General features: G+C 39.2%; 3 protein-coding genes across 6 annotated transcripts; 2 read left to right on the top strand and 1 right to left on the bottom strand.

The window, feature by feature from the left end:
- The first annotated feature begins 528 nt into the window (after window positions 1-528).
- med22 (mediator complex subunit 22) lies at window positions 529-4,605 on the top strand. 4 transcript variants are annotated; one of them, XM_063490286.1, is made up of 5 exons: window positions 529-628; window positions 857-1,010; window positions 1,674-1,754; window positions 2,199-2,407; window positions 3,923-4,605. In XM_063490286.1, the coding sequence occupies exons 2-5, from the start codon at window positions 888-890 to the stop codon at window positions 4,113-4,115; spliced, it is 606 nt and encodes a 201-aa protein (XP_063346356.1). In that variant the 5' UTR covers window positions 529-628; window positions 857-887; the 3' UTR covers window positions 4,116-4,605. The 4 variants fall into 4 exon arrangements, with proteins under 4 accessions (XP_063346356.1, XP_063346354.1, XP_063346357.1 ...); XM_063490284.1 differs by having other exon boundaries at window positions 535-638; XM_063490285.1 differs by having other exon boundaries at window positions 623-687.
- A 63-nt stretch (window positions 4,606-4,668) lies between these two features.
- lg12h9orf78 (linkage group 12 C9orf78 homolog) lies at window positions 4,669-7,800 on the bottom strand. The gene is made up of 9 exons (XM_063490283.1): window positions 7,649-7,800; window positions 7,427-7,486; window positions 7,255-7,306; window positions 7,064-7,134; window positions 6,902-6,979; window positions 6,285-6,482; window positions 5,984-6,120; window positions 5,799-5,903; window positions 4,669-5,075 (listed from the first exon to the last, which is right to left on the bottom strand). The coding sequence occupies exons 1-9, from the start codon at window positions 7,723-7,725 to the stop codon at window positions 4,978-4,980; spliced, it is 876 nt and encodes a 291-aa protein (XP_063346353.1). The 5' UTR covers window positions 7,726-7,800; the 3' UTR covers window positions 4,669-4,977.
- A 45-nt stretch (window positions 7,801-7,845) lies between these two features.
- On the top strand, window positions 7,846-12,994 carry nfu1 (NFU1 iron-sulfur cluster scaffold homolog (S. cerevisiae)). Its single transcript, XM_063489532.1, has 8 exons — window positions 7,846-7,953; window positions 10,264-10,364; window positions 10,603-10,738; window positions 11,785-11,851; window positions 11,945-12,062; window positions 12,173-12,236; window positions 12,345-12,519; window positions 12,646-12,994. The coding sequence occupies exons 1-8, from the start codon at window positions 7,895-7,897 to the stop codon at window positions 12,679-12,681; spliced, it is 756 nt and encodes a 251-aa protein (XP_063345602.1). The 5' UTR covers window positions 7,846-7,894; the 3' UTR covers window positions 12,682-12,994.
- The last annotated feature ends 342 nt before the right edge of the window (window positions 12,995-13,336 follow it).

The raw sequence follows: 13,336 nt of genomic DNA on the forward strand, positions 1-13,336 counted from the left end.
ATTTTTTGCTCTTCTGGATGTAGTTCATAAGAAGGGAGAACTATTTGTTTATTTATGTATCTATTGGTTTATTTATTTTACCAAATAAACTAGTTGTGGTCATATGGTTAGACTATGGTTGAAGTACATTCTTCTTAAATGTAGGTCCTCCAATGCTTAGTGTGCAAAATAGATTTATTTTCATCGTTTAGTGGACTGATTGTTGGTCAAAGAAATAAATACGTTATTATATCTAAGACATACCTTGGTCATCTACAGAGATGTCCAATTTGGGGATTGCACGCTGTCTTAAATTTCATTTCATTTCTATTTAAGCTCCGATCACATTCTTACACAACGTGTTGACTTTATGCATTCACAAAAATGAAATGAATTTTTAAAAATACTTTTTGTTTTGGTTATTTATATATTTTACTTAAATACATTGCTCTTACCTTATTTCATTGGGAATTTTAAACTGTAAACCTGTAAAAATATATATATTCATGAGAGCAATTGACGGAGGCACCGGTAGAGTGCGGTGTTACAGGGAGATACCGGATGTGAGCACACAAACTTCAAGAGAAGGAGGAGGCGCTAACGTAGGAGTTTGTTTTATATGAAAACAAAAGTGATTGTAGAATATGTGGTAAGAAGCGGTATGTAACAGTAATTCAATAATCCGTACTAAAGTGTATTCGTATACAGGTACAGATGTGAAAACTGTTTGAGAGCGAGACTTCGCTTTTGTTTTGAAAGCACGCGCCTTTTGGTGCTAGCTAGTTGCGTGCTCGTGGATGATGTGTTTAGCCTTTTTTGTTTTATTGTAAACTTCATCGCCTAAAGGCGCCCACGTGTGTTATTTCGGTGTACACAGGTGACGTGAGGTGTGTGTTTACCTGGGCACGATGACTACTCAGAGAGTGCTTCCTCAGAGCAAAGAGACTCTGCTGCAAAACTACAACAAGAGGCTCAAAGATGACATCCGCTCCATTATGGACAACTTCACAGAAATAATCAAGACAGCAAAGGTAACAGACATACTGTCACCTCACTCTTTGTGTATTTCTGTGTTTTTACTACAGTCAGAGCTGCTCACAACTCATTTCGTGCCTTGTAACTGGCATTTGAACATCATAATGTGGCAAAGACGACCTGCTGAAGTTCAAAGCGAGCACCAACGAGTGCCAGTTCTCTGTGTGAAGGTGCAGTGTTAATGCCTGAAGAATGGCCAGAATATTTCAGGCTAATATGAAGGCGCTGGTAATTAAAATAACCAGTCCCTACAGTCAAGGTATGCAGAAGAGCTACAGCCGCAGAAAGTCGCACTGGACGGAACTGCTGTCAGCTAAGAGCAGGACACTGAGGCTACAGTTTGTACATATTCACCAAAACTGGACAACAGACGATTGTACAAACATTGCCTGGTCGGACTCTCGATTTTTGCCATGACATTTGGATGGTACGGTCAGAAGTTGGTGTAAACAACATGAAAGCATGGATCCATCCTGGTGCTGGTGGTGTAATGGTGTGGAGAATATTTTGTCTTTCCACACTTTACGTCCCTTAGTACCAGCTTAGTGTTGTTTAAATGTCACTTATTGGTTTCAAATTGGTTTACATTGATTAAGTGGACCAAATACAATACGCTATTATGATGGGTATAATATTCTACCACTTATCTCTTTGTCCAGATTGAGGATGAGACACAGGTATCCCGACCTACTCAGGCAGAGCAGGACCATTATGAGATGCATGTCAGAGCAGCCAACATTGTAAGTACTGCAGAAAGCGCCTGACAACACACTCGTATACAACATACTCAGGGCTTTGTTGTTATTTAATTCTGTTACCTGTGGGGAAGAAAAAAGCCAAAGCTGGTTACATCTGTTTCCAAGAAAGACTCCTTTGAATGAAAGGTTAACATATTATCCATGTAATTTATCATATTATTTTAAACATGTTGATGTGTGCACTAGTTCTGTTCCTTTAGTTTTCTGTCGAAGAGTCAAATCTGGGGCTGCACATTTACTGTTGCAGTATCCTTTGTATTGAAATGCTGTAGTTTGTATGTAACTGACAAACGCATTACAGCCCTGTGAATGAATCGGTTTCTACACTTAGCGAAAAATCTTTTCTGTGCAGAAATTGAAATTTTAACAAGTCATCGCTATGGTCATTTTCAAACCTGCTTCCCCTCTTCTATGTTTCTGTGCCAGGTACGTGCCGGCGAGTCCCTCATGAAGCTGGTCTCTGACCTGAAGCAGTTCCTAATTCTGAACGACTTTCCCTCCGTGAACGACGCCATCAGCCTGCAGAACCAGCAGCTCCGCTCGCTACAGGAAGAGTGCGACAAGAAGCTCATGTCACTCCGTGACGAGATCGCCATTGACCTGTATGAGCTAGAGGAAGAATATTACTCCTCCAGGTATAAATAGGCTCATACTTGCCCCCATCCCCCATCCCATTGCGCCTCTGTCGTCCCATTCCCGGCACCGCTGTTTCACATTTCACCATTTACACTGAGCCCTGGGAAGGGCTTGTGACAGTGTCTAAACTGAGCTTTTCATCAAAATTGTTATAGGTCTTTGTAATGAACCTCATCTCACCACAAGCGCCTTTACATTGTTACTATTTAGTGCGTGCCTTGACCTTTTTAAAAGAAATCATTATAAGAGATGATTAGAGGGAGGTCTTCAGTCTTAAAGTGGCATGCCCTTAAATATCAGCACTTTGGAACCAAAAACAGTAGATTTACTGATTTTACTTCTAATGGTTGGTGCTAGATCAAATCAACTAGAAGAGACACTATAGTCTGCTGGGATTGGTTGTTGACTGATGAAGCTCTAGGAAAAGATCTTGTTCATATTTTCATTGTCCCTTGTGATTAGTAGGTGATTGGTTATCACCAGTCTGATTTAAAAACTACCCAATCACAGCAGAGCAACTAGTCACTGCCTAGGAACTAGTCTGCAGTGTCTGAGTTCCCCTCCCCTGGCCTAGAGAGATGTTTACCCAACATTATCTGGTACACAGGAGAGATTCAGCATTTATAAATCTTAGTATTGAGAACTCCTTGTTCATTTATAGTAATAGGAAAAATGAAAAGAATGAACAAAGTTTATTAAAAATCTATCATTTAAAGCACTTGATTTGCTGTTGTATCCATGGATGAATTGTTGAAATTTGCTGGGTACTACAAAGAACACGTATATACATCTAAAGCCCTAAAGCTATATGGATTTATAGATATTTTTTTTCTGTGTGTAAAAGTATCATTTTAATCAATTTAAGATTATTTATATGTAGTATTTAAGTCAAATAAAGTTGTGATGGCCTTTTGTGTTACATTTTAAGGATGGACTGTGCAGTTAAACACACACGTTTGCTGGTATTTATTTAGAGTTTCCACAATAGATGTTTTTCATTCCGTCCCTAAAATCTAAAAGGTGTAACCTTAACATCAGTGTCAGCCACAGTCGCACGGTGCAGTTGTACATGTTTACCAGTTTTTGCCCGCTGTTCCAAGAGACCCAGGATGATTAAGAAATAAAGTAGAGACAAAATGTTGAAGTAGTTTGTCTTGTTTTCTGTGATCAAGTGTTAAGAGGTGTCACTGAGCTCTATTTGCATCATGCCAAACTGGGGTCTGCCATGCTCGCTGCACTTGCTCTGCTTTTCTGATCCATCAGCACTTGTTCTCACCCTTCTGCTGAGCTTAATCAACAGTCATCCCTCTAAATAGTAACACATGAATAAATTGCTGTTTTATGTGTAAGTTGTTTCTGGTGCTTCTGCATAACCTCTGTGCATCTATCAAATGTGCTTTCACGTGCTCCTCTCCGAGTTGGTTGTGCTTGTTTCTGACCTGCTGCTCTCGTCTGCTCCTCTCTTTCTGTGCTGCACTGATTCTTTGCCTCCTGCTGGTTTCTGCTCTGCAAAGCTACAGTCAGTGGGACAGCACTGACCTGCCTCTATGCGAGGCCTACCGCCGTCGAGACAGTTGGGCCTCCGCGAACAGCAGCAACAGTTCTACGCACGGGGAGCGCGAGGACGTGGACGGGCCTCCATCTCAGGAGACGAACCCCCAGCACCACCTTAACGGACACGGGACCGCCTCCGTGGAGAAATCGTGAGGAGGAAAGGGGGACACCTGTCGGTTTGCTTTTGCCCAGTTTGGATCAGTTTGTTTCAGTTATAGCTTGTGAGCCGTTGTTTGACTTGCTACCTTTTTGTATCAAGGACTTTAAAACTGGACTTAAACTTTGCAATGAATGGTTTCTTTTAGATTAACACATCACAAAAATAAGAGACTGTTGTATTAAACCACCTAAAATGCTTGTCTTGAGTGGTAGGCTCTTAAGTGCAACTGCTGCTTTCCAAGATCTGCATCAAGCCTAGTTACAAACTAGAAGATATATTTGATAAAGAACTTCACTAAAAAGTCTAGACTTGAATCACGTTCAGTAAAATGCAGACAACTTTAAACTCACCTTTGAAACTCGAGTACTTTTTTATATTCCTGTGTTAGACTTTGCATTGAATGTATTTTTTTTTAAGAATGGCATTGGTTTACTTTTGTCTGTTTAATTTAACTGCACATCAGATTAAATCAAATATTACAATGCTTTTGGTTCTTTTATTTTTTTTCTGAAATCTTTAAACACAAATCTACAGCTAAACATTTAACAGTGGACACTTAAAAAGGGAAAAGTCACTAATTTAAAAAAAAAAAAAAAAAAAATCCTGACCAGTTTAAGACCAGAATCTGCATCCTTAACGTATTCCTGTCTTTTAAACTTAACACAATCCTGAGCAAAAGAAATCATCTGAGACTTTAACAACTGTACTGTATACAGACAAACAGCAGGAGCTATATACAATAATTACACGGTGTGGCCCTGATGTTAGAGCTATGCCACTAAAAGCCGTTTGGGATCCTCAAATGATTTATGGTCCAATCTTGAGTTTAAAATGTTTTTATATATATCCATCACATCAATATCGTCGATTCATCTTCTTGAACTTCTCATAGTGGTAGTCATCTGTAGCCTTCTCATTGTTTGGGCGTTTGCGGTAGTTTGGTGGTGACGGAGCTGTGGATGAACAAATAAGTTAGAAATCAGATTAAAGGTTTCAAAAGATTTTGAATAAATCCCCACACAGACATACAAGCAAATGGGGGATGCCATTGAAAGTAAATTAAATGCAATGATTGCAATACAGTTTCTATCTAGCTTGGATAAAAAGAAGAAAATCCTGAAACTGAGAAATATTATTTTTGGAAATGCACAAGTGACAGTGACTTAAAACAACAGTTTCACATTCTGACAGGTCTGGCCCACAGGACAGTTTTCCACTTCAACTTTGCCAACTCAAAATTTAATAAAGTCTATGTTTTTGAAGCGTTTTAGTCCATGCAGTCATTTCTACTACAGATTCATGCCTGGTTTTAATTTATTGCTTCATGAGGGTCTGAAGGTCGCAGAGATTTCTCTTGATTCTGTGAAAATTATTGTCATTATGTACTGGAGATGATAAAATCTCCAAATTCCTAAGATAATTTTCAGAAAACTTGACCTCTGACCTTGATCTCAAAGACAAGGTCACCAATATTTGAACTCATCCAAGAGTTTTAGTAGATGCACCTATGGTGTCAATTTGAAAATCCAATTTCACTTCATTCTCAAGTTATCATGTTCACAAAGCCGAGTGTCCATACTGCCCACTCGCCGAGGTGATTCCACCCACCCATTTTCTTTTGTTTATTCAACTATTACTGTGTACTGAGCAGTGAGCGTATCTGTAGAGTCTCTTACCCTCTGGACCTGGTTTCTCTGTGTCGCCCACACGCAGCGGTCTTGCTTTGGGTTCTTCTTTGTGTCTGTGGTGTCTCTGCGGTGCATTTGCATCCTCGTGATAGACTGAAAGAAAAAGTCAGCTTGATCAGTATTATCCGCTTTAATTTAGGTGTGGAATATCTCGCTCTCTTCAGATTACTTACATCGATTGTGTTGGACGTAGTTAACAGCGATGTTCGTGGGTACAAATGATGTGCCGTGGTCTTTTTTCTTGTTTCTTTGTTCTGCCAAAAGCTTTGCTTTTGCCTCCTCTGTCTGGATGATGTTCTTTATCTTTGCACTAGAAAAGAAATTACATACACAAGTTGCATTAGTAAAGCTACAAGTAAAAAGCAGCATTCCTTTGTGCCATATCTCATGCAAAAATGCAGTTTTAGTCAAAAGACTCCTCTTGCTGAGTCTAAAATAAGTGTAGATGATTACTAGAATATTCTCGGTACATACTCAATGCCAAGATCAACTTCAGGGATGCCACTCAGCATCTGATTAGACAACATCTCCTCTGTCTTCTTGGCAGAATTGACTCGGATGTTCTCGGGCAGCTCATAGAGGTGGTCCTCTGGATTCTTCACTTTAACTTTATGCTCCTCAGCCTCCACCAGACCCTTCTTCTTTTTTAGTTCCGTCTCAATATATTTCATCCTGTGAGGATAAATTTATGATAAAACCATGTTGTAAACAAGTGTGAGGGTATCTCGAATTGTGTCCTAAATGCTGGGGATTTGAAATGTCTCTTCTATGTAATCTGTGCCATATCTAACTAAAGTGGAGGGAAAAGAATCAAAATCAAATCCCCATTATAACTGGAACTATTTGGCCATCACAAAATGCTGTCAATTTAAAAAATAATAATAATGATAAAATAAACTCAGCTACAGTAGATTTTTACATGTCAGTGTCAAAGTCTGCTTTGATGATAGACTTACATGTTGGGTTGAACCCATTTTTTTTACTTAAGTCATTACATTCTTGTTACCAAAGTGGAAGAGGGTGAAAGCGTGTCTTCATATGTAATATGAGTAAGGGGATGGGACAACAAAAAAGGAAAAAAGCACACATACATATCCGCATCCTCGTCTCTTCTGTTTGTCTCGGCTGAAAAAGACGTCCCCAGGTTGAGGTCTGTCTCATCTTCTGTCCTGAATACATAACATGAAATGATGACATATCAATGCACAGCGTAGAGCAACTATGCTAAAAAAAATAGTTAAAAACTCACTTACATGTCTCTATTCCTGTCTTTCACTTTCTTCATGTCAACAATTCCCCCAGTCTTCAGTTTAAATGGGTCATTCTGTGAGGAATAATCAAAATAATTTTAATAAACGTAAGTTCAAAAAACAAAACACCTTGGTTAATGAAGCTATATTACAATTTAAAAAAATATATACATTTTACAAAACTGACTACTTACCTCAATTTCAGCCTCTGGTGGGAGTTTTTCTCCAACCAACAAGGCGGTCACACTAAATAAAAGAAATATAAAAAACTGTGATTCAGTATTTAACTGCTCAAACCACAGACTGTAAACCTTCATGTAAAGTAACTGGATGAAACGTGTTCGTGGTTTGATTTATTTACGTTACCTGATTCCGGTCTGTCGTTTGCGCAGACTCTGTAGCTCTTTAGCCTCTTCTAACTTATGTCTAAACGTCCATGAAACACAAACGATAGCAAACAAATTACCTGGGCAGCTTATATGAAATGCGACAACAAACTATCTGCGTTTAGCGATTAGCATTAGCATACATAGCATTACTCTAAACGGCGTTTTTTTTTTATTCCTGTGGTTAAACGGATGGCTCTACCTGACTTCTTCGGTGGTCTCATCCTCCTCCACATCGGACGAGTCCCTTCTCCTTCTAAAATTTTTGCCACACGGCATTTTTTTTAGATACAACACAAAATTATTTCAGAGTTCTCTAGAAGCTGGACTTGAGTGTAGCTGCTGCTGGGATAAGAGGGGGGACGATTTAACAAATGTACAATAATAGTGCGTCACGTCCCCTTATTTACCGCGCCACTTCCGTCCTGTTTAGATAACCATAACAAACATGGCGACTTACAGGCAGGTCGGCAGATTGTTGGGTATTTCAGCAAGACTTTCTCGTCCGTAAGTTGTTTTGTATTTATCTTTATCTGCATTGTTTTCTGCTTTTGCTTTATTTCATGTGTGCATGAATGCGTCGGCATGTTAAGCATCGGGGTCAGGCTAACAGTAGCACGCCGGCTAAACGGCGGAGTGACGCAGAAGGTCAGCTACAGAGCAGGGAGGTGTGGGGATGTTTTACTGCTTTAAACCTCTCCACCATACAGCCGCTTATTAACACTTTAAAGTCGTCAATGTCAACCACGACAAACCTTTGCAAACTAAAAAAAAAGTTTTTTTGTTTTTGTTGCATAAGTGCTAAAACTTTACCCCGATTCTAATCTGCTTTGTACACAGGGACACCGTTACTCTCGACAGTTCATATCCATAAGTTATTGTAGATATTATAGTAAACAAAAAATATTACAGGTTTTAGTATCGCTTAGCTTGTTTTTTTTTTGTTTGTTTTTTTTAAATTAAAACTGCCTTATCAGGCTTTCATAGATATATTTATTTACACCTAAGAAGTTTATAACTGTACTGATTTTACTAAATCTTGCCTCCAACATATGCCCTTAATTCAATAAGTGATAAAAAAAAAACAATCTAAAACTAAGACAGAAGTTAAACTAAAACTAAACATTTTCAAAAAAAAGAAGTGAAACGAGAAAACTCACTCTGTAAACTAACTCAAACGAAACGGAATTAAAACATCGAAACGAAATTATAAATAACAATTAATTACAAAAGGCAAAACTAAAATAACTTTCCATAAGAGACAATGTCTCACAATTACTCTGTTTCTGCTGGTGTTTCTACGGTCTTATACACTCAGACACGCCATTACATTCGTCTTTCTAGTACTGGGTTGGACCCCCTTTACCTTAAGAACTGCCTCAATTCTTTATGACATGACCAAAATGGTTGAGGAGTTAAGGCAATGTCAAGTTCACATGGTAAAATTTAGGCCTTTTTGTTTGTTTGTTTATTTGTTTGTTTGTTTTATACCTTGTGAATTTCCTTTGCTACCATGATAAATTAAGGATCCCATGAAGCCCGTTTTCTCTTTCTTCTGGAACCATTTGAATTATGTCTGTAGCAAAACCGGAAATAGTTACTGTCATTTAAAGAGCACTTGTAAATAAAGGGTTAAAGAAGCAAGCCTTTATAACAGGCTAACCACTTTCACAAAAGGATGGACATGGTGAGCAGCATGTCATTGCACTTATTCCCAATTAATCCTCAGATGGAAATAAGGGGCTCAAAGTATACTAAGAAAAAAATCTGCACAATTGCTTCACTACCTGAAGCCTAAACCATTGATACAAGGCAGGATGGAGCCATGACAAATCTGACCGTACTATCCAAACATCGCAGCAGAAATTGAAATTCATCCCGAATGTACAGATCAACTGTAATCCTTTTCTTTTCTTTTTGTTTATATGTATTAAAGAAAAAATCTTAATAAAAGACATTGTTTAAAAAAAGAAATTGAAATTCATGAGACCAGGCAACGATTTTGCAGTCCTCCATTTTCCAATTTTTGGTTAAACCTGTGTAAATAGTATCCTGTTTCCTGTTCTTAGCAGGAAAGCTTCAATGTGTCTTGCATTTGGATAAGCTCTTCTGTTGTAATAAGTTGTTATTTGCATTTGAATTTGTATCAGGTTCATTCTCATTTGACCTCTGACCTTAACAATGTGCTTTAGCCTAGAGAACCATTGTTCACCAGATATTTTCTCTCTTTATGACAATTCTCTTTAAACACTAAAGCCCAGCAGATCAGCAGGTTCTGGCAAATCTAACACCAAATAAAAGTAACAGGCAGATTTCTGCTATTGTCCACTTTCCTTGGATATCATATACAGTGCCATTTTGCCTGTAATTGTACAGTGTATGTCTGTGTTTTCTATTTTGTAATTCAAATGTCTTATAAAGAAAAAAATACATTTTTAGTTATCAGTGAAATGATACAGACAGTTTGGATACAGACAGTTCTTTCTCCTTGGCTAAAGTAAGACAAATACTGATTGCACAGTGTAACGCTTTAAGCTCTGCTTGACCCCTTTGGTTGTTTTACGTGTTACCTTATGCAACAGTTTGTAATACCTCTGCTACAAATTATTAGTTGTACAAACACTGTGCACCAAATCATTTTAGTGGATTAGTCTCACCACACCTTCATGTTTTGAAATCATTACTTCACCACTCCAGAGAGGAAGGCATTAGATGAAGTGGGCTGGCACGGGTGCTTGACATTTGGATTTCTAACCCCATTCATTTATCAGTGTGAGCTGTGTTGTATTAAATTTCTTAATCTGCTGCATTTTTCAGTCTTGCTGTCAGTGGGTTTCAAAGCACTGGATTACACTTGCCTTCACATACCACAGGAGTTTCGAACAGATGGCCCTCAAACCCCATCTGGATTGTTCCTGGTTTGTATTCCTGTTGCTTCCCATAATAATCACATGTGTAACATTGAATGTGTTAATACTGGAGTGATTGTCTTGAACCCAATAGATGCAGCTGCTGTTTGAGCAGGTGCCTGTAGGACACGTGGCATTAGCCTTGCAGTTCAATAAAGTAAAGAGTTGCTGCACAAAATAAGGACACCGTGTATTGAAAACAGGTGATTTATGTTGCATTCTTCTTCTTTGTTTTTTCTCTGCCCAGGAAGAACCATGTTTGTGCAGACGCAGGACACACCAAATCCAAACAGCATGAAGTTCCTGCCTGGCCGGACAGTTCTTGAAACAGGAACTATGAATTTTGCGGGACCTCGTGAGGCACACTGCTCACCTCTAGCCAGGTATGTGAGATTACTGGTCTGAGAGAAATGCCTGAGTCATCTTAGCATAGCAGATGTAGGTAGATGAGTTTAAATGCATGCGGTCAGTGTGCTGGACAGTGCACAAGACAGGTGAATAATTGACTGGGTGGAGTGGATGGAGATGAGTGTCAGGGGTGATTTGTGACAGAAGAAAAGCAACAAGAGTGAATGAGACATTTTACAATATAGTAGTGAGACCTGCTATGATGTATGATTTGGCGACAGTGACCCTGACAAAAAAGCAAAACAAAAAACAAAAAAACCCCAGAGATGACAGAGTTGAAGATGCTAAGATTTTTATTTAGAGTGATCAGGATGGACAGGATCACAATGAGCATGTCAGAGGGACAGCTCAGGTTGAGCAGTTTAAACACAAAGTTGGAGAGCCAGGCAAGGCTGAGATGGTCTGGACATGTGCAGAGAAGTGATGGTGGATATGCTGGACAAAGGGTGTTGAATATACAGCTTCCAGGCAGGAGGAAAATAGGTGGACCTCCAGAGAAGGTTGGTGGATGTCATGTAGGAGGACATTAGTGTGACAGTGGAGAACGATGGAGATGGAGTGAAATGGAGGCAGATGATCCACTGTGGCAAAAACTAAAAGGAGCAGCCAGAAGAAGAATGGATTAATAGTTTGACTTCTGCTAGTCACATGACAAGATTCATTTACCAGTACATGCCTTGTTGGTAGGGCAGTAACCAAGGCAACAAGGTGTAACCTCTGTTAAGCACAGTAGACCTCTGTTCTCACAGCCCAGCACGCTGCTGATTCACATCCTCAGTGTAAAGCTTTTACCTGTACTTGATCTTTATGACACTACGGTGCAACAATTTTGAACAGAAATATTATTTTCTAATTCTGTTCCCATTAAAATATTATGTTAATAAATGTGACTGATACCTGCACACAATTTGCATGTCTATATGTGTGTATTTATTTGTTACAAACATTGCACAACCTTCTGTATTAAGTGTAAGATGAATCTTTAAGTGTGGTGTAATAAAACCTCAGTGACTGTCTTCAGGCAGCTGTTTAGGATCGATGGAGTCAAGAGTGTGTTCCTGGGCCCTGACTTTATTACCATCACAAAGGTAAAGCCATGCCCAGTTTGTAAGAATTGGCACTGGCACAGCTTGGTATACCACAACTAAGAATAGCTTGGTTTCTCGTCCTTCTTCATTTAGGCTGACCCAAATTTGGAATGGAAGGTAATTAAGCCTGATGTGTTTGCTACCATTATGGACTTTTTTACCTCCGGGCTTCCTGTTGTAAACGAGGACAGCCAGCCAAGCCCAGATACAGGTATGGTTTTCAAACAGCTGTGGCCTACCCATTATCAAAACATCAACTTAGACAGAAATAACAAGCTGCTTTAAATACTGAGGAGCCACAATCTCTGCCTCTCCTTTCAGCACCGTCAGATGACGACGATGAGGTAGTTGCTATGATTAAAGAACTACTGGATACTCGAATAAGGTAACTACTCATGAAGATGCACTATGACCTCAGGGCCTGTTGCTTCCTATGCTTTTTGTTTTTTGTTTTTTTTTTGCTTAATACAAGTCAATGTTCTCACTCCGTCAGGCCAACTGTGCAAGAGGACGGGGGAGATGTTCTATACCGCGGATTTGAAGATGGCGTTGTTAAACTGAAGCTGCAGGGCTCTTGCACCAGTTGCCCCAGTTCAATTGTGACTTTGAAGAGTGGCATCCAAAACATGCTACAGTTTTATGTACCTGAGGTTGAATCGGTGGAACAGGTTTGTTGTCTTTCTCTCATTTGATTTTAGAACACTGTTAATTTTTAAGATGTTAATCCTGACATCTTGATTTATATTTCACGTTCAGCACTTGAGCTGTAAAGAGCTTTTATGCGTGTCTTCCAGGTGAAGGATGAGGAGGAGGAGGCTGCTCAAGTCTGAACCACTGAAATCATATGTACACATTCCTGTCTCTACCAGCTGCTGACTTTAATGCAAGCAATAGTTGCAATAAAATAATGTGTTTGATAGCACAGCTGTGTGAAAGAAACCATCGCCATTACCCATTCGGATGTAATCTCATATGTGTTGTTTCCCAGCTGTTTTTTGTACAGTGACAGTATTTAACAAGAATAACCCAAAACAGCTGACTGGAATAATTTATTTATTACTCCACATCTGTCAAGCAAGCAAAGCAGCATTTTAGTTTTAAAATCAGTATACTGTGTGTGTATAAATAAAGTTTGTTATAATATTTTGTGACCATTTGTCTCCTTTGTTGTACATAAGTGTTCCAACTAGTGGCCTAGTTGAAGATGCTCAGATTTCCATTGAGAATGACCAATATGGACAGGACTAGAAATGAGTATGTCAGGGGGACAGCTCGAGTTGAGCAGTTGAAACACAAGGGGACGGTTGGTGGATATACTGGACAAAGGTTGTTGAAGATGTAGCTGCCAGGCAAGAGGAAAAGAGGACTTCAGAGGACATGCAAAGGGTTGGTGCGGCATAAGAGAATACTACCAATAAGGTGAGATGAAGGCAGAAGATCCAGGGTGGTGACTCATGAACAGAGCGACCAAAAGAAGAAGGAAAA

The sequence above is a fragment of the Pelmatolapia mariae genome, linkage group LG12, assembly GCF_036321145.2.
Source record: "Pelmatolapia mariae isolate MD_Pm_ZW linkage group LG12, Pm_UMD_F_2, whole genome shotgun sequence".
Classification (NCBI taxonomy): domain Eukaryota; kingdom Metazoa; phylum Chordata; class Actinopteri; order Cichliformes; family Cichlidae; genus Pelmatolapia; species Pelmatolapia mariae.

Coding starts and splice junctions, on each gene's coding strand:
- med22 (XM_063490286.1), top strand. CDS start 888: ATGACTACTCAGAGAGTGCTTCCTCAGAGCAAAGAGACTCTGCTGCAA. Junction 1,011..1,673: donor AAATAATCAAGACAGCAAAG/GTAACAGACATA, acceptor CTCTTTGTCCAG/ATTGAGGATGAGACACAGGT. Junction 2,408..3,922: donor GAAGAATATTACTCCTCCAG/GTATAAATAGGC, acceptor TGCTCTGCAAAG/CTACAGTCAGTGGGACAGCA.
- lg12h9orf78 (XM_063490283.1), bottom strand. CDS start 7,725: ATGCCGTGTGGCAAAAATTTTAGAAGGAGAAGGGACTCGTCCGATGTG. Junction 7,135..7,254: donor CACCAGAGGCTGAAATTGAG/GTAAGTAGTCAG, acceptor TATTCCTCACAG/AATGACCCATTTAAACTGAA. Junction 6,980..7,063: donor AAAGACAGGAATAGAGACAT/GTAAGTGAGTTT, acceptor TTATGTATTCAG/GACAGAAGATGAGACAGACC.
- nfu1 (XM_063489532.1), top strand. CDS start 7,895: ATGGCGACTTACAGGCAGGTCGGCAGATTGTTGGGTATTTCAGCAAGA. Junction 7,954..10,263: donor TCAGCAAGACTTTCTCGTCC/GTAAGTTGTTTT, acceptor TGCATTTTTCAG/TCTTGCTGTCAGTGGGTTTC. Junction 10,739..11,784: donor CACTGCTCACCTCTAGCCAG/GTATGTGAGATT, acceptor GACTGTCTTCAG/GCAGCTGTTTAGGATCGATG.